Source organism: Salvelinus namaycush, chromosome 3 (genome assembly GCF_016432855.1).
Source record: "Salvelinus namaycush isolate Seneca chromosome 3, SaNama_1.0, whole genome shotgun sequence".
In the NCBI taxonomy this organism is placed as follows: Eukaryota; Metazoa; Chordata; class Actinopteri; order Salmoniformes; family Salmonidae; genus Salvelinus; species Salvelinus namaycush.
Genome location: NC_052309.1, coordinates 61,745,117 through 61,761,867, shown reverse-complemented (window position 1 = coordinate 61,761,867; position 16,751 = coordinate 61,745,117). Strand labels below are relative to the sequence as shown.

General features: G+C 40.2%; 1 protein-coding gene across 2 annotated transcripts in view; it reads left to right on the top strand.

Moving 5' to 3' along the window:
• The window catches only part of LOC120034413 (nuclear body protein SP140-like protein), a 25,693-nt gene extending 8,942 nt beyond the window's left edge, over positions 1–16,751 (top strand). The window contains exons 2-15 of one of the 2 annotated variants that reach the window (XM_038980958.1): positions 2,628–2,802; positions 3,035–3,274; positions 3,482–3,601; positions 4,906–5,039; positions 10,864–10,911; positions 11,481–11,529; positions 11,725–11,922; positions 12,653–12,792; positions 12,991–13,059; positions 15,126–15,253; positions 15,434–15,551; positions 15,709–15,783; positions 15,941–16,084; positions 16,288–16,751. In XM_038980958.1, the coding sequence (XP_038836886.1) occupies positions 2,628–2,802; positions 3,035–3,274; positions 3,482–3,601; positions 4,906–5,039; positions 10,864–10,911; positions 11,481–11,529; positions 11,725–11,922; positions 12,653–12,792; positions 12,991–13,059; positions 15,126–15,253; positions 15,434–15,551; positions 15,709–15,783; positions 15,941–16,084; positions 16,288–16,401 (1,752 nt within the window). In that variant the 3' untranslated portion in view covers positions 16,402–16,751. The remainder of the gene's footprint in view (positions 1–2,627; positions 2,803–3,034; positions 3,275–3,481; positions 3,602–4,905; positions 5,040–10,863; positions 10,912–11,480; positions 11,530–11,724; positions 11,923–12,652; positions 12,793–12,990; positions 13,060–15,125; positions 15,254–15,433; positions 15,552–15,708; positions 15,784–15,940; positions 16,085–16,287) is intronic. The other variant, XM_038980967.1, reaches the window with a different exon arrangement.

Sequence of the window (16,751 nt, the reverse complement as noted above, 5' to 3'; positions counted from 1 at the left end):
AAACTGTTTTTGCTTTGTCATTATGGGGTATTGTGTGTAGATTGATGAGGGAAAAACAACAATGTAATCAATTTTAGAATAAGGCTGTACCGTAACAAAACCTTGAAAAAGTCTAGGGGTCTGAATACTTTCCGAATGCACTGTATATAGATATTGCGGCTGAGGAATAGGGGTAAATGTGTCTTAATTTCATTATAGTCAGAACACTGCATGTTCCCATCAGTCACAATTGTGACCAGTATTAAAACATACTTTTTTATATGCTATTCAATATAAAATCTAAAAAGTAATATGGATGACATGTTACGATTACTAATGGCATAACATTTGCATAGTGGCATGTCTGGGATTTGTTTTTGGAAAAAATGGGTTTACCAAGCAATGATAAATTAAATCCCACTAAGCACGGCCAATGAATATAATTGGTTCAGATTTGTTTCGATCCGGACTGGCCTTGATTTGGCCCAACATAGACGTACGTCTATGTCTGAAACTGATCAAATCTGAACCAATCATAGACATCTGTGTTCCACAAGTTTGGACAGCACAGCACAGCACAGTACATTACATTACAGTAAAGAAAAGTTGACTACAGTACAGTAGAGGACAGTACAATACAGTAGAGCACAGTACAGTAAATAAAAGCATGTGTAGTTCCATACATTAGAGTACAGCATAGAAGAGTATAGTTCAGTATAATGATCTGTAATGTTTAATACTTTACTCTAATGGACTCTACTGAACTAAACTGTACTGTACTGTACTCTACTGATTTAAACTCTACTGAACACCTTACTATACTGTACTGTAGTATTCTACTTTACTCTACCGAATAAAACCCTGATCCGACACTGTAACAAAACAAATTGTAGTCTACAAAAATTTTTGGGTAGAATTCGTCCTCCTATTTTGCAAGTGAAGGTTCCTGGAAGAACATGTTGGGTTGCACCACCAGCTGAACCTTTCCGGTTGAAAAAGGTTCCTTGAGGAACCGCTCTGAAAAGGATATTTGAGGGTCTTCGAGAGAACCCCCCGTGTAAAGGTTGTTGTGGCAATTCTTACAAAAGGACACTCGAAGTCAATCTTAAATGAATCATTGTTTATCGTCAGCGCGCTGGAGAGGTTCCAACCAACTCAATGCACCATAGTACCATAATTCATTAATCATTACCGTTTTGTTTCATTCATGTGACCGGCCAATACTGGTTCATAACATGTGACCGACCAACACCTCACGAGGCTTCTCCTCTCTAAGCTGAGACCTTGAGACCTATCTTTTGTTTGTTCTCAAAACAAGGTCTGGGCGTACTGCCAAATTGCAGCTACTGATAAGAGGAGGATTTGTTCAGTCAACCACTTGCATGAACACAGAAATAGGTTTATAGAACAGCGCATGAATAGAACATAGAAATGAGTTATAAGGAAAGCACAAACATTAAAATTCCCATTACAAGGTCAATGATGTGTATAAACCCTGGATGACTGACAGTGGGTGCTGTATTGAAGCCACCGTACATACATTTTTGACGAGTTTATTGTATTGCAGACACATTAATACATACTTTAAATTATAGAATGTGAGCTAAACATAAATAAAAGAAATAAAAACATTTTCCTTAAACTATTTTATTTTTGTACTAATGTTACTTTCCCCAAAACAACAACAAAAAATACTTAAATACATGTAATTTTGTCCTTGAAACATTTTATTGAAATACTGTATTACTGTATAGTAATTCAATTAATTCCTCTGGAGGACTGCACTTAATCTCTCTCGGACAAGGTGACTTTTATCAATCGGCTCTATTTATGCTCAGATTCTAAAATGCCAATTAGCGTCAAAGTAGACATCCTGCAAGACTACAAATCCCTGCAAACTCCTGCACGTCATTTCTAGCTGACACCTTTACTAACAGGCATTGTGTCAATTTTAAACTTGCACAAGACATTTCACAGAATTTTCCATTTAAAGAAATGTAAATCATTTATTAATGACTACATTTAGCTAACGTTAGATAGTTAATCCAGAGATTCTTACCTATGCCTCGATTCATCAGACTCGTCCAGATCATCATGGAATTTGTTGTTCTTTATGATAACCACATTAGTAGCTAATTAGCATTTCATTTTTTGGGGGGGTAAATACAGGCAAATATATTGATAAAAGTCACCTTGTCCTAGAGAGATTTACACGGTTATCAAAACGTCATGCCAGGGTAAGCCTACATGAAACACAGCCCTTATTTTAAGTGTTTTTAAAAAATGATGGGAAAAATGAATGGTGGAAAAAGATTGTAACCATTTCCCGGTTTGACTGCTAGAGGTTCCTTGAGGATCTCCAGGGTTCATCGGGTCAACAATAATTCTAAGAGTGTTCTGTGTACACTAAGACCATTCACTGTCCTATTACAAGCTGGGTACAAACAATATAAATAACAGGTCTTTGAATGTTATTGTAAGAGTGGACATTGGAGTTGATGATCATTGATTAGTAATACCTGACGTGTGTCCATTAATTCCACTCTGTCACATGAACTGATTGGGATGGTAGTTGCTTCTAGAGAATCAAGTATCACTCTACACCAGCCACAATTTGACCATGGTTTTGTATTTGACCCCTCCTGCAGAAGCTGATTCGGTGTAGGAGTAAGGAGGTGAGGGAGAAGGGTGTGTACCAGGTGTTGGACTGGGTGGAGTCAGAGAGGCCCGACAGCATCAAGGTGTTCTGGAACTGTGTGTTCAGGGACCACCTCCTGCTGCAGTACCCCACGTTACGCCTGCTACGAAACAGCCTGCTGGACGGTCAGTTCTGGAGTCTTCACTCTTATTATTGTATTATTATGGCATTTGTATGGATAGGTTAATATCTATATATAATTCCAACTCCTAGTTTAATATAAATGTAGCCACAATGGTGGATACTTTGAAGTTGAGGTTCAAAGCCTTGTCAAATTTGTATTTAATATAATTTGCTATTAGGTATACATGAATTAGGTTGCATGGTTGGCTCAATTTTGCCTCCAATCCCTTGTAGGGTCGTTCACATTCTATGAGAAACTGCCAGAGAAGGTGGAGAAGGAAGAGGAGGAGGAGGATAAGAAGAAGAAGGCTTCAGCGGATGGAGAAGAGGAAGAGGATGAGGAGGAGGAGGAGGAGAAGAAGACAGGAAGGAAAAAGAGTAAAAAGAGAAGTGAGAGTGCAGAGAAGGGCAAGCCCAGCACGTCCACCCAGTCCACCCCCAGTCAGAAGAAGAAAGTCCAGAGGGTCAAATACTGTGAGTCCCAGGCTTCATGTTCCCTGGGGGAAAGAGGAGGCCTTGAATCAGAAAGTCTAAAGTACCTCTGTAACTTCAAACAGACATTTTCTTGAGTAAATATTGACTCCTGAATTCATAGCGTAGGAAGTAGTGGGGGGAGGGAATATTTTCATTTTTATTTTCAAGTCACATCTTAATGACTGTCCCCAACATGTCCCAATGCAGGTTCTCCTTTTTGTAAGGGGGAGAAATCTGACATCTGGAACTGGCCCATCTACAAGACCCAGCTCCCAGTCACCTGTGGGGACAAGGAAGGCATGCTCATCAGGAACAAGCTGGCCAAAGGTACGCCGTAACAATGGACTTAATATGATATGTTTGTGTGTAATGGTGGATGTGGTTCGGCTAGAATAACCATGCCTGAGACATTAAAAGGGTCAATCTGCAGTTGCTACATCCATTTTTGGACACAAATTCTGAACCAGGAGTAAAATCAACTCATAAACCTTTATCTCAGCTGGTAATCATTACAGTTTGAGGTACCGCAAAGGAAAGATAGTGATGAGGCTCATTGACATTGCAAATGGGGAATAACCAATCGCGAGGAGGCATTACCAGCTGTGAACTCTATAGGTAACATGCAACCATGGTGAATGTGACTGTAGCCTACATAAAATGTTGCAATGGTAAAAAGTTGGATATTATTTTCGCCGGCACGATCACTTTGCCTACTCTAATATGTTGACATGCATCTCTTTTTTTAACCAATTCGGATGGTTCTTAAAAGTGGAATTTTGCTAATATTACCGTGATATCAACTCTGAAATTTTTTGGCACATTAGGCATCAATTCACTTGCCAATAACGTTGCATTCATCGTTTGAAAGGTCTATCATTTTTATCGAACACAAAGTTAACATAAGCCCTAGATGTCTTCAATTGCCCAATTCATAGGCATACCCAATTTTGACATATTATTTTAACAATGTGATGTTATGTAGGTAAATAAATAATCAAAAGAAAAACGTGTTTATTTATTAGCCTAGTGGTTATAAGTATTTAGGCATATAGTTGTGAAATAGGTCTCATGTGACATCATTGTCAAAAGCTCAAGACATACTGTTACATGTACAGTAGGTCTAGATTATTTATGGACTGATCATATCAAAACATTATTTTAACCACACCTAAGTAATTGCATGTGGCGCAGGAACCACTGACTCTCTGCATTTTTCTATTACCAAGACACCTGCTGATAACCCTTAACTGGTTAGGACAGCTCATGAGGTGTCCTAAATATCTGTCGACTTGGTGTGACTCTTATGACTAAAGGCTTCAAGGATAGCTATAGTTTTTTACCCATCAGCACTCACGATAAATGTTCTACTCTGAGACCCTTTGTGAATACGGGCCCAAATCTAATGCATAGACTTTAGTGGGTTAACACAGTATTGTGATGTGCAGGAGACCCATGTTTTAATCACAGTCAGGCACATGTGTACTACTACAGTCTATTTGACTTTGCATGGTTTTAATTTGTGGTGGTGTGTATGATGTCTGACTTCCTCATTGGTTTGTCTCAGGGGAGAGATGCATTGTGGTTCAGGGTTGCTGGTTGATGTCTGACTTCCTCATTGTTTTTTTTTTCAGTGGAGAGGTGCATTGTGGTCCAGGATCGCTGGTTCACCCCAAGTGGCTTTGAGGAGTTTGGGGGGAAGAAGAGCAGAAAGAACTGGAAGTACAGTATACACTGTAGAGGCACCACTCTGGGAGAACTGATCCAGGTACAGCAAATATTTTAATTTAATTTATTTGACCATTTAAAAACACAATTCAACCAGACGTGGATACAATTGATTTAAAATCATCAAATAAAACACAGAAAAGTTGAACAGCTTGGTCACTTTTCATACTCTAATCAGGCCTATGTCATTTGGACAATGTTTCCATACAATACTACACTCTGGGATATATATACAGTACCAGTCAAAAGTTTGGACACACCTACTCATTCCAGGGTTTTTCTTTATTTGTACTATTATTCTACATTGTATTCTTCATTGTATTCTACATTGTGGAATAATAGTGAAGACATCAAAACTATGAAATAACACATATGGAATCTTGTAGTAACCAAAAAAGTGTGAAACAAATCCAAATATATTTTATATTTGACATTCTTCAAAGTAGCCACCATTTGCCTTGATGACAGCTTTGCACAATCTTGGTATTCTCTCAACCAGCTTCATGAGGTAGTCACCTGGAATGCATTTCAAACCAACAGATGAGCCTTGTTAAGTTAATTTGTGGAATTTATTTCCTTCTTAATGCATTTGAGCCAATCAGCTGTGTTGTGACAAGGTACAGAAGATAACCCTATTTGGTATTTTACCAAGTCCATATTATGGCAAGAACAGCTTAAATAAGCAAAGAGAAATGACAGTCCATCATTACTTTAAGACATGAAGGTTAGTCAATCCGGAAAATGTCAAGAACTTTGAAAGTTTCATCAAGTGCATTTGCAAAAACCATCAAGGGCTATGATTAAACTGGTTCTCATGAGGACCGCTACAGGAAAGGAAGCCCCAGAGTTACCTCTGCTGCAGAGGATAAGTTAGTTAGAGTTAACTGCACCTCAGATTGCAGCGCAAATATATGCTTCACAGAGTTCAAGTAACAGACACATCTCAACATCAACTGTTCAGAGGAGACTGCTTGAATCAGGCCTTCATGGTCAAATTGCTGCAAAGAAACCACTGGTAGGCAACAACACATCTGCCACACTGACCCTCAAGACCAGGGCCCCTCAGGGATGCGTGCTTAGTCCCCTCCTGTACTCCCTGTTCACCCACGACTGCGTGGCCACGCACGACTCCAACACCATCATTAAGTTTGCCGACGACATTACGGTAGTAGGCCTGATCACCGACAAAGTTGAGAACCTAAATTGAGGAGGTCAGAGACCTCCTAGTCCCACGACAACAACCTCTCCCTCAACGTCAGCAAAACAAAGGAACTGATCGTGGACTACAGGAAACGGAGGGCCGAGCACACCCCCATTCACATCGACAGGGCTGTAGTGGAGCCGGTCGAGAGCTTCAAGTTCCTCGGTGTCCACATCACTAAGGATCTATCATGGTCCAAACACACCAACACGGTCATGAAGAGGGTACGACAACGCCTATTCCTCCTGAGGAAGCTGAAAAGATTTAGCATGATCCTCAAAAAGTTCTACATCTGCACCATTGAGAGCATCTTGACTGGCTGCATCATCACTTGGTATGGCAACTGCTTGGCATCCAACCGCAAGGCACTACAAAGGGTAGTGCGTATGGCCCTGTACATCACTGGGGCCAAACTCCCTGCCATCCAGGACCTCTATACCAGGCAGTGTCAGAGGAAGTACCAAAAAATGTCAAAGACTCCAGCCACCCAAGCCATAGACTGTTAATTCTGCTACCGCATGGTAAGCGTTACCAATGCACCAAGTCTGAAACCAACAGGACCCTGAACAGCTTCTACCTCCAATCCATAAGACTTCTAAAGAAGGCTGCTAAAAAGCTAATCAAATGGCTACCCAGACAACCTGCATTGACCCTTTTTTGCAATAACTCTCTTGCACTGACTTTATGCACACAACCTGGACTCTACCCACACATTCACACATACTTACACTGACACCCGACCCACATACATAAAAACACCCATATCCACTTGGGATTCATATTTTCCAGAGAATCTACCAAGACTCAATACTAGGAATAATTCATAATTATCCAGAGTCCCGGGAAATTCCACAACAACCGGAAGTGCCCATTTAAAGCGTTTTTAAAGATATGGTCCCTATGCCAGGGTTCTCCCCAAATAAGAGGGGGCTGCACCACCTTGTCGGCTGGGCTGCACCATTACGTAAAGATTTCAGAGCAAATAAAACTGCTTGCTTAACCCGGAAGCCAGCCGCACCAATGTGTCGGAGGAAACACCGTAGAGCTGGTGACCTGAAGTCAGCGTGCATGCGCCCGGCCGCCACAAGGAGTCACTAGAGCGCGATGGGACAAGGACATCCCAGCCGGCCAAACCCTCCCCAAACCCGAACGACGCTGGGCCAATTGTGCGCCGTATCATGGGTCACCCGGTTGCGGCCGGCTGCGACACAGCCCGGGATCGAACACAGATCTGTGGTGACGCCTTGATAGAATGATCTTTAATCGCCAATGACATTGTTGTGAATTGCAAAACCGTCCGTTCATAAATTCTGAGCGTTATCATGTTTGTCAATTAATTCAGCGCATTTCAGCAGTAGGCTATCTCGACACAGAGCACGTTCAGGACGCACAGAGCACAACCCGACTATAGCATTGTCAAATCATACAAACCGCAGCCAAATGACAATTCAAATGACCAAAGTTGCTAAGCTTGCAAGATAACCTAATAATCAACGAATGTCAGAATATTTTGGCAAAGTCTAGTTGATTATTATAAAGATACCAGATCAGCTCATGAATAACGGGAAAGTGAAGAGTGTAAATAGTTTGAATATCAAGGTATCTTAATATCCATATCTACTCTCATATCGTTTGGTGATCACACATTCTCTACCGAAGCTCTCATATGGGCAGCTAGTACGAGACAGCGCAGAGAAGCGGGGAAATGTTATAGCGGTATTTTGATATGTGTAGGCAAGAGACGTGCTTTCAGAATGCAACCTATATATTACAGAATAAAGTTAGGAATTTTCATGCGTGACAGGAGTCAGGATTTGGGGTTTCAGTGGGATTGGATAGGAAAGTAGCCTAGGTGTAACGGGTGTTGTCGTCGGATGAGGAATAATCGGACCAAAGCGCAGCGTGGTAAGTGTTCATGCTTTTTATTTAAACTGAACACTATAACAAAATAACAAAGAGAATGAACGAAACCGAAACAGTCCTGTCAGGTGCAGAAACACAAAACAGAAAATAACTACCCACAAAGCATCGGTGGGGAAAAGCTACCTAAGTATGGTTCCCAATCAGAGACAACGATAGTCAGCTGTCCCTGATTGAGAACCATACCCGGCCAAAACAAAGAAATACAAAACATAGAAAAAAGAACATAGAATGCCCACCCAAATCACACCCTGACCAAACCAAAATAGAGACATAAAAAGCTCTCTAAGGTCAGGGCGTGACAACTAGGCTCTAGGACAGGAGAAGATAGCCTTTTCCCTCATGCCTATCTGAATTGTTAACAGACTTCATGTCTGTGACAGAGACGCATATGTAGTGAATTGTGCATCGACCTATCAAATGTGTGACTGTCTGAAGAGTCACAATGACAGCTCAAAGAGGCACACTTTCTTTTATAGGCCGTACTTAGGGGTTAGACCCTGTAGGTTTTATTACCTGCATTCGGGTCGCGTGTGCAGTCCGGCAGTGTCAATTATGCGTGTGCTTTGAATTCATGCTCACTTTGTGTGAAGTAAATACGCTAAGCTCAAGGCTTCCATGCGACAACCTGTTAGGATAATTTTATTTTTTGCTAATCTAATGCTGCTCATGTTGTGTATTTTATGGAATTGCATTAGTGCCGACATTGGGGGAAAATGTCATTACATTTCTTAAGGAAATGGGAAGTGTAAGTGTTTCCGGGACAGTCCCGGGATCCCGGTTACCGATGTCAATCCCGAACACCCACACACATAACATGCACACACATGCATACTAACACCGCTCACACACACACACACATTTTCACTCTCACCACATATGCTGCTGCTACTGTTTATTATCTAAAGCGTGACAAATAACATTTTATTTAATTTTATAAGCTTTCAAACACACTCTGTCCACTTGTGACAACCAGCCCCATCGTGGGGTTAGATGTCACATAGTATGGGGTTGGTTGTCACAATGCTTGATTGTTGCTTATTGCTTTTGTAACAAGAGGTGAAGAATGTAGCAAACAGATTCTTAGAAATAGCCTTTCTTTGATCAAACAATATTCCTAATAAAATTCTGCATTTTATGCCTTAAAAGAATAAAAATACATTTTACTGCCGCCCTACATATGGGCAATACCAAAACAAGTGATCTAATGATTCTGTCTCTTTGCAGCAAAATCTCCAGAGCTGGGATTGGTTGTATCCCTCATATACATTACATTCTATTGGTTGCAAGAATTTAGTATAATAATTAAATGGAAAAACAAACTTTTTAATCCAGTGTTGTTTTGTGTATCAGTTCAAAAACCACGTGCTATGGAATCGGCACATCGAAATCTCTTCCTAACTATTTTGCGCAGCTTTCAATTTTTCGGTTCTTAAATGAAACTGGTATACTTTTTTGTAATCACAATTTTCTTTAACAAATTTTGGTCTTTAATGTAGGGTCGACAGACAACTTCCTTACCTTCTTCCCCTTCCACATGCCTCTTTATTTGTGTAGTAATGCTGCAATCAGTTGGTTGTAAATTTGGATATAGCATATTTCCATATATTTTTGTTAGCTGCATGTGTGACAACTCCAACAGTCATATTTATGATATCATTAACAAAGATTATATCATTTTTTAGTATATTTGTATATTTTAGTATATTTGAGTTGAACCATAATATTTGTTGTAATATTTGTTCTGTCTTTTCTGATGCATAAAACTGAAATTGCAACCAGCTTTCTATAGCCTGTTTTAAAAATAGCAATATTCTGGAGATCATTTTATTCTCAAATAACCGAAAGTGAGAAGTTGTAATCTGAATAAAGGGAAAAAGGCTATTTTTAACATGGGGTGAGCCATTCTTACTAATCTGCTGGAAAACCAGTTCGGATTTCAGTACAACGTTTGTATGGCTGAAGCCTTTAGTGAGAGGTTCAAGGCTTTAATCATGTCCACCCTCCGAATGCATATTCATTATATAAATATGCCGGTTTAATTTTGCCTGGCTTGCCATTCCAAATAAAGTGGAATATTTTTTGCTCATATAATATTTTTTTTAAGTCGTTCGGTGTTCTTAACTGACTTGCCTAGTTAAATAAAGGTAAAAAAAAATTTAAATAAAAATAAGTAAATAGGTAGACTGGGATATGACTCAATAGTTTAAGATGCTAGTTAACTCGTGGCTTGACCTAGGGACTCAGAAATAGGTTTGAAATATAGCTCTCCCTTTTTCCTCTTTTCAACAAATGTACGTGTTCATGGATACTCCCATAATTCAAACATTTACAAAGAAAATAGAAAATATCACACATTGTTTTACTTGTACTTATAAAAAATACAGTCCCCTCACCTCAATGTTTTGTCATGCTGACATGAACTGACCAGGTGGATGAGTTATTTTGAAGAATTCACACAGCTCCATTTCGGTTCGTAGTAATTAGCACTGTGACAACCAACCCGTGAGACAACCAACCCCGGTCTCCCCTACTCTTACCACAGCATATCGGTTTATCATTACATATACCAGAAAATTGGGCCAGACAGAGCAACGAACTATAGCTATACATTATACCCTTTTTGTTTTTCTGTAAAGAAACAAACTGTACAGTTATTTCACTGATGTTCCATTCAGACACTCAAAAGCAATGTCTGTCCCCCTTTCTCTAACCCCTCCCATCATCATCCCACCAACCTCAGGAAGGTCATTTAACTTCACCAGACTTTAAAAGAAGAAAGAGCGCACAGGTAGGAGACCAAACTTTCAATATACCACATCCTCTGGATTAACAGTCAAACTTTATTTGACTATTTAGTTGTACAAATGCCCTCAAATGCTTAGTACATCCACATCATACTGTATATCTAGATAACAGTTCACCCACATCATTCTATGTAAAAATTACTTTGTAATAACTGAATAACTGTTCGGAGGTCCCTTATGAATTAATAAAACGGTAACACATCATGGTAATTCAGCTTCTGTAAGTACAACCTTATACCATACTGGGCATAGGAACATGTGGGACCATTGAAAATGCATAGAAAGTGCTGCATCGTCATAGCATCTGAGTACATGTTGTTTATGATTGTTAGTCATGGATCAGTTTTATTGAGACACCTAAACTTGACAACAGCTTAGCTTTATCTGTTGATATTGTGATGTTTATACGGGCATGAATTTATATTTCTTGTGCGTGATCATACTTTGACCAGTGACCATTTTGTTTGTCCATGTTCTTACCATATTGGATAAAGAAGAGTCTATTATGTGACTGATATATGTAAAAGTGGTCTGTCCCTTTTCTCCTATCTAGGCCAAGAGAGCACTGTTTCCCTTCAACCAATCAGCGGGCTCAAGCACAGGTATGTACACCAATCACAACTCAATGGAATCTTTCTGAATCCTTTAGACATGACTATCTGGTAAAGGGGATGGTGTTGTCTCTCTAACTATGTGTTTTTGTTGTTATAGGGTTTTGTGAATAACACAGGCCTGACCCTTCACACTTATATAATAAACCATCTTTCCCTAATCCTCTTTGTTTATCTTTACTTCAGAATCTGAGGAGGATGACGATGATGAGGAGGAGGAAGAAGAAGCTGAGCAGGAAAGAGAGGAAGGAGAGAGAAGAGATCAGGCAAACACTGCTGAAGAGAGCAGTACAGGAGGCAGCCATTGTGGTGTGAAAAAGACTGTCTTCAAAGTCACCTGTGGAGCCATCAATGGAATGCTACATAATGATCGGTTTGCATCAGGTACATATTTTATTCTCTCAAGGTTTAATAAACAACATTCTATAGCTATTGCCATGTCTTTGAAACTATTGAAGGTACTGGAGACACTTTTACATGTTGGCAACCCTCTTTCTCTGGCTGCACCTCAAATACTGCCCCCACTTAGTGCTTTTATCAAGCAGAAAACCCATTTCAGCAGATCCACAAGGTCTGCCATGAGAGGTGACTGTATAGTTCCCTTCAGGAAAAGCACCTTCAGTCAGACGGCTTTCACTGTGAGAGCTTCCCATGTCTGGAACTCACTGCTTTCAGCCACACGTAACTATGCAACAATCAACCTGTCTGTAGTTTGTTAGGTGTGTAGATATTGTTTGTTAATTTTCTGTCTTTTGTTTGGTTGCTTTTTGTGTCATTGCTCTGTCTGTCTGCATACTAAGTGTTAGTTGTCATATGTTGCTGCTCTCTGTTCTGTATGTGCTCATTGTCTGTACTGCCCAGGGACTACGGTAGAAAGTTTTCCGACTGGCTAAAACGGGCACTTTTACTGAAAATGTTCCTGCAAAAAATAAACGTAATAAAGTAAAGTAAATGACACACTTTTAGCTATTGTTGACAATACACTACATGTTATTTTACAATAGCCCCATGTCCCTCTGGTCAGCTGTAATGCGCCATATAAAATGTATATTAAGGTTATAATAGGGTTTCATTTGAGTTTTTCCTTTTGCCCCTATCTTCTCTGTTGCCCCAGGGTCGTGTGGAAAGAGCATCCGTACGGAGCTGTGCTGGATGACCCCGGTGGAGTTTGTGACGGGGGAGTCAGCTCTGGAAGATCCTTCCTGGAAGAAAGACATCCAGTGGGACGGGAAACCACTCAGCGTCCTCATCGAGGTACAGACGGAAAGAGAACACAGAGAGAGAGAGAGAGGAAGAGAGAAAAAATGTGTGTTTGGCACTTACCAACCTACTGTACAAGGAACGGTTTAAGATAGTCTGCAAGGTCTTTAAGGACCTGTGATGAAAACATTTCCCTTCTTCAAAAACGTTTTACTAGTACTACTACTGTCTTTGTTTGTTTCTCATTTTCAGAGTAAGATCTTGGTCATCCACTCTCTCCTGTGTAAGTGCAAGCTGTGCAGCTCCACGGCCAAAGACAGGGTACGTTCCTCCCTCGACCCTCGGGAACATGGTGGCACCCACTTACCAATCAGCCAATCACATTGGTTAAAGAAATGCTTCAGTTGTAACAATGAATGTTTCTTAACATCACTGTAAAGGGAATGAATGAATGAATGACATTTTCGTGTCAAATCATCAGTTGGCAACCCATCCCTTACAGGATTAATTGACACATAAACAAACATTACAATGATTCACAGTGATAATTCAGTGATAATTCTTCTGGTGTTCTGCGCAGTGTGCACTGCATGAATAATGAAAAATAAATCAGTGCATAATAGTAGATAAGGTTTTTCAACCAATAATAAGAATAACCCTAGATCAGTAAAAATTATACATAAATACAGAAAAATTCAACAGAAGGTGTTTCAACCTGATCTTGCACAAAGAGAAGATTCAAGTGTGAGATCAGAGAGAAGATTGTAAGACATCCCTACAGACAATCTATACACATACGTGCACTTTGCTATATAGGAGCTAAATACTTTTAGAATGTAATTATAGGTTGCCCTTTTTCTTTTATTCCAGGCTTTATCAAGAAATTCAGCAAACAGAAATACAAAATGTACAAAAAAACATTTCAGTTTCTCCTCATCACTCAGCCACATATTGCCAGGGTAAATCTGGTGGGCTTTCTGGAATAAGGAAAAATGTATATATTGCTGTAGAAAGTGCAATAGATGATCAAATTAATGTTATTCTCTATTTCTTCGAGGTCACAATAATTACCTAGTTTTTCCTAATCCATTTAACCGACCTGTTTCAATACGCACGAATGTAACCGATGTGAAAATGGCTAGCTAGGTAGCGGTGGTGCGCGCTAGCAGCCTTTCAATCGGTGACGTCACTTGCTCTGAGACTTGAAGTAGTGGTTCCCCTTGCTCTGCAAGGGCCGCGGCCTTTGTGGAGCGATGGGTAACGATGCTTCGTGGGTGGTTAACGATGGATGGGTAACGATGGATGGGTGGGTAACGATGCTTCGTGGGTGGTAACGATGCTTCCTGGTTCGCGCCCGGGTCGGGGCGAGGGGACGGACGTAAAGTTAAACTGTTACACGGGCAATATCCCTGATCTTACACGTAGCGATCTCTTGCTTTTAGGTAGGTTGCACATAATATACTGTATCTCTCAAACACAAATTCACCCTTAATCAAACAAAAGGTTCTCAATTTGGGTTTATGATTCATCTCCCCCACCCATTTATTTTCATATCACACCATCAGTTGTTTTTAAATAGTATCTATATCTCCCTTAATTTGGTCTTCGTACAAATGTTAAAAGTCAGGCTGCTGGAAAAGGGCCGACCAACATTTTGGTTTCCCAGGCTCCTCCTGTGAAGAGATCCCATTGAAAAACTTGTCTGGCAATAGGCATATCCAACAGTCTATTCCAAAGTCTCACCATGCACGCCTTCCATCTCACTTCACAGGGTTCCCAGTCCAGTTATTGCCAGTATAGGTGCAAACATGTGGAAACCTAAAGAATAAGTACTGCTTTGAGATACCTCTTAGCAACTCACACTCCTGCTGAATAGTCCACAACAGGACACACACGTCTGATAAGGTTTGGAATATGTGGCATAACCAACATCTTTGAGTGTTCTTGTTTTTCCTATAAATCTCCCAAAAGCTCTACATGCTGAGTCAGCCAGGGCAGATGTGCTGTATTGAAAGTTCATATGTTCATCAAAATAAAGACCCAAATATTTATAATTGCCAGTAAACTCAAGAATGTCTTCACCACAAAATTGAAAACTAATTGACTGCACGTAATAACATTTCCCGCAGGTTTTGTTCAGTTTCTGCCGTCAAAATAATATAATCAGCATTTCATAACCATATCTTACTCCAGTATTTAACTGTTTAATTTATTTTGCCAAATCATTAATAAACATAGCAAACAGAGTTGGTGATAAGGCATGTCCTTGTTTTACACCCGAGGGTGTGGGAAAACAATCTGTACGATATTCGTTAACACACAAACAGACAGTTGGTGCTTGATTGTTAAACAATTCCTTCTCACCTTCCTCTCCTCTGTCTTGGCAGCACGATCACGATAACGATGACGACTGCTTCATCTGTAGAAGCCAGGGCAGCTTGATATGCTGTGATAAGTGTCCTCGCTCCTTCCATCAGAGATGTCATCTTCCTAATGTGGATGATGCTATCCTGGGGTGAGAAGAGTTGAGGGTTGATGAGAGTGAGAGAAAGAGATTGATACAAGAGGTCTGTTTGTTCTGTGTAGGTAAACTTAGCTGTCAGCTTATTTGTGCACTCTTGAAATATGTGTGTGTGTGTGTGTGTGTGTGTGTGTGTGTGTGTGTGTGTGTGTGTGTGTGTGTGTGTAATCACAGGGATGATTGTCCGTGGATGTGTACATTCTGTGTACTGAGGACCAGTCAGCCGTGGCGCTACCCCAAACAAATGACCTACCAGGAAGCCTTAACCTGCCGAATCTCAGACCACCTACTGGTGAGGAGCCTGAATGAATGACTTCTACCATTGGTCCAACTGCCTCCAATTGCATGTCCATTATAAGCGTCACCATATATTTGACATGAAATAATTATTCAGAATTAAATGTAAACAAGCTTTGACCAGTCACATAAAGGTGTGTTTACTCTGACAGGAATGCCAGTACCTCCTGCTGTGTCTCTACCATGCGGACGAGGAACACATCGCTGTGGCAGATCCTTGCATCAATGTAAGTTTGCTTGGTTCTCTCTGTGTGTGTGTGTGTGTGTGTGTGTGTGTGTGTGTGTGTGTGTGTGTGTGTGTGTGTGTGTGTGTGTGTGTGTGTGTGTGTGTGTGTGTGTGTGTGCCAAAGTTCACATATCTCCGTCTGTATGTTCAATTGCCAGGTGAGAAACTACACCAGTGTGATAAAGACCCCTATATGGCTGGACAGGGTTGTGGAGAAGCTGCAGCAGAATCTCTACCAGTCAATGCAACACTTTGTGTCTGATGTGTTGCTTATCTTCACCAACTGTGCCACATTTAACAGGGTGAGACTGCACTACTGCAGTATCCAATGTGAAGACTCATCAAGACACAAATCTTGGAATTGTGCTAATGCATGAATAACACTTTAACAATGTGTCTTTGTTTAATCCATAACAAATATGAATTAGGCTAAATGAGTTGTGTTTTATGCATTTCTAGTTTATTATGTTTTCTATACAAATGTGTGTGTCTTTTTTTAATGAAGGATAATACAGAGTTGCGTGGGATGGGCAAAAGATTGAAGGATCTATTTGAGAGAGAGTTCAAGAGTACATTCAGCATCCAACTTCAGCATCCAACTGCATCCAACTGCCAGTAAAGCCTTCATCAAGTCTGTACTGTTATCTCACTATGAGACAACAGGGAATATTCACCATGCCCTGGTCTTTCTATACAGCCTTCATACAGACTTGCATGTACATTATTATCCATCTAGGACTTTCATTATTTATTTCATTCGTTCTAGCAATCAAAATGGGTGTGTGATAATAATTGAAATAGAATGATGGTGATAACATTGCATTTCACACAGTAAATGTTGCTTATCTAACTTCTCATGCAAGAGTCTTAGAATTCCTAACCTTCCAGGTTTTTACTTCTGGTTAGGCCTCACTAGATTCATGTCCAGGGATTCTGTCGACAATAAACTCATGAATTTCTAAAACATTA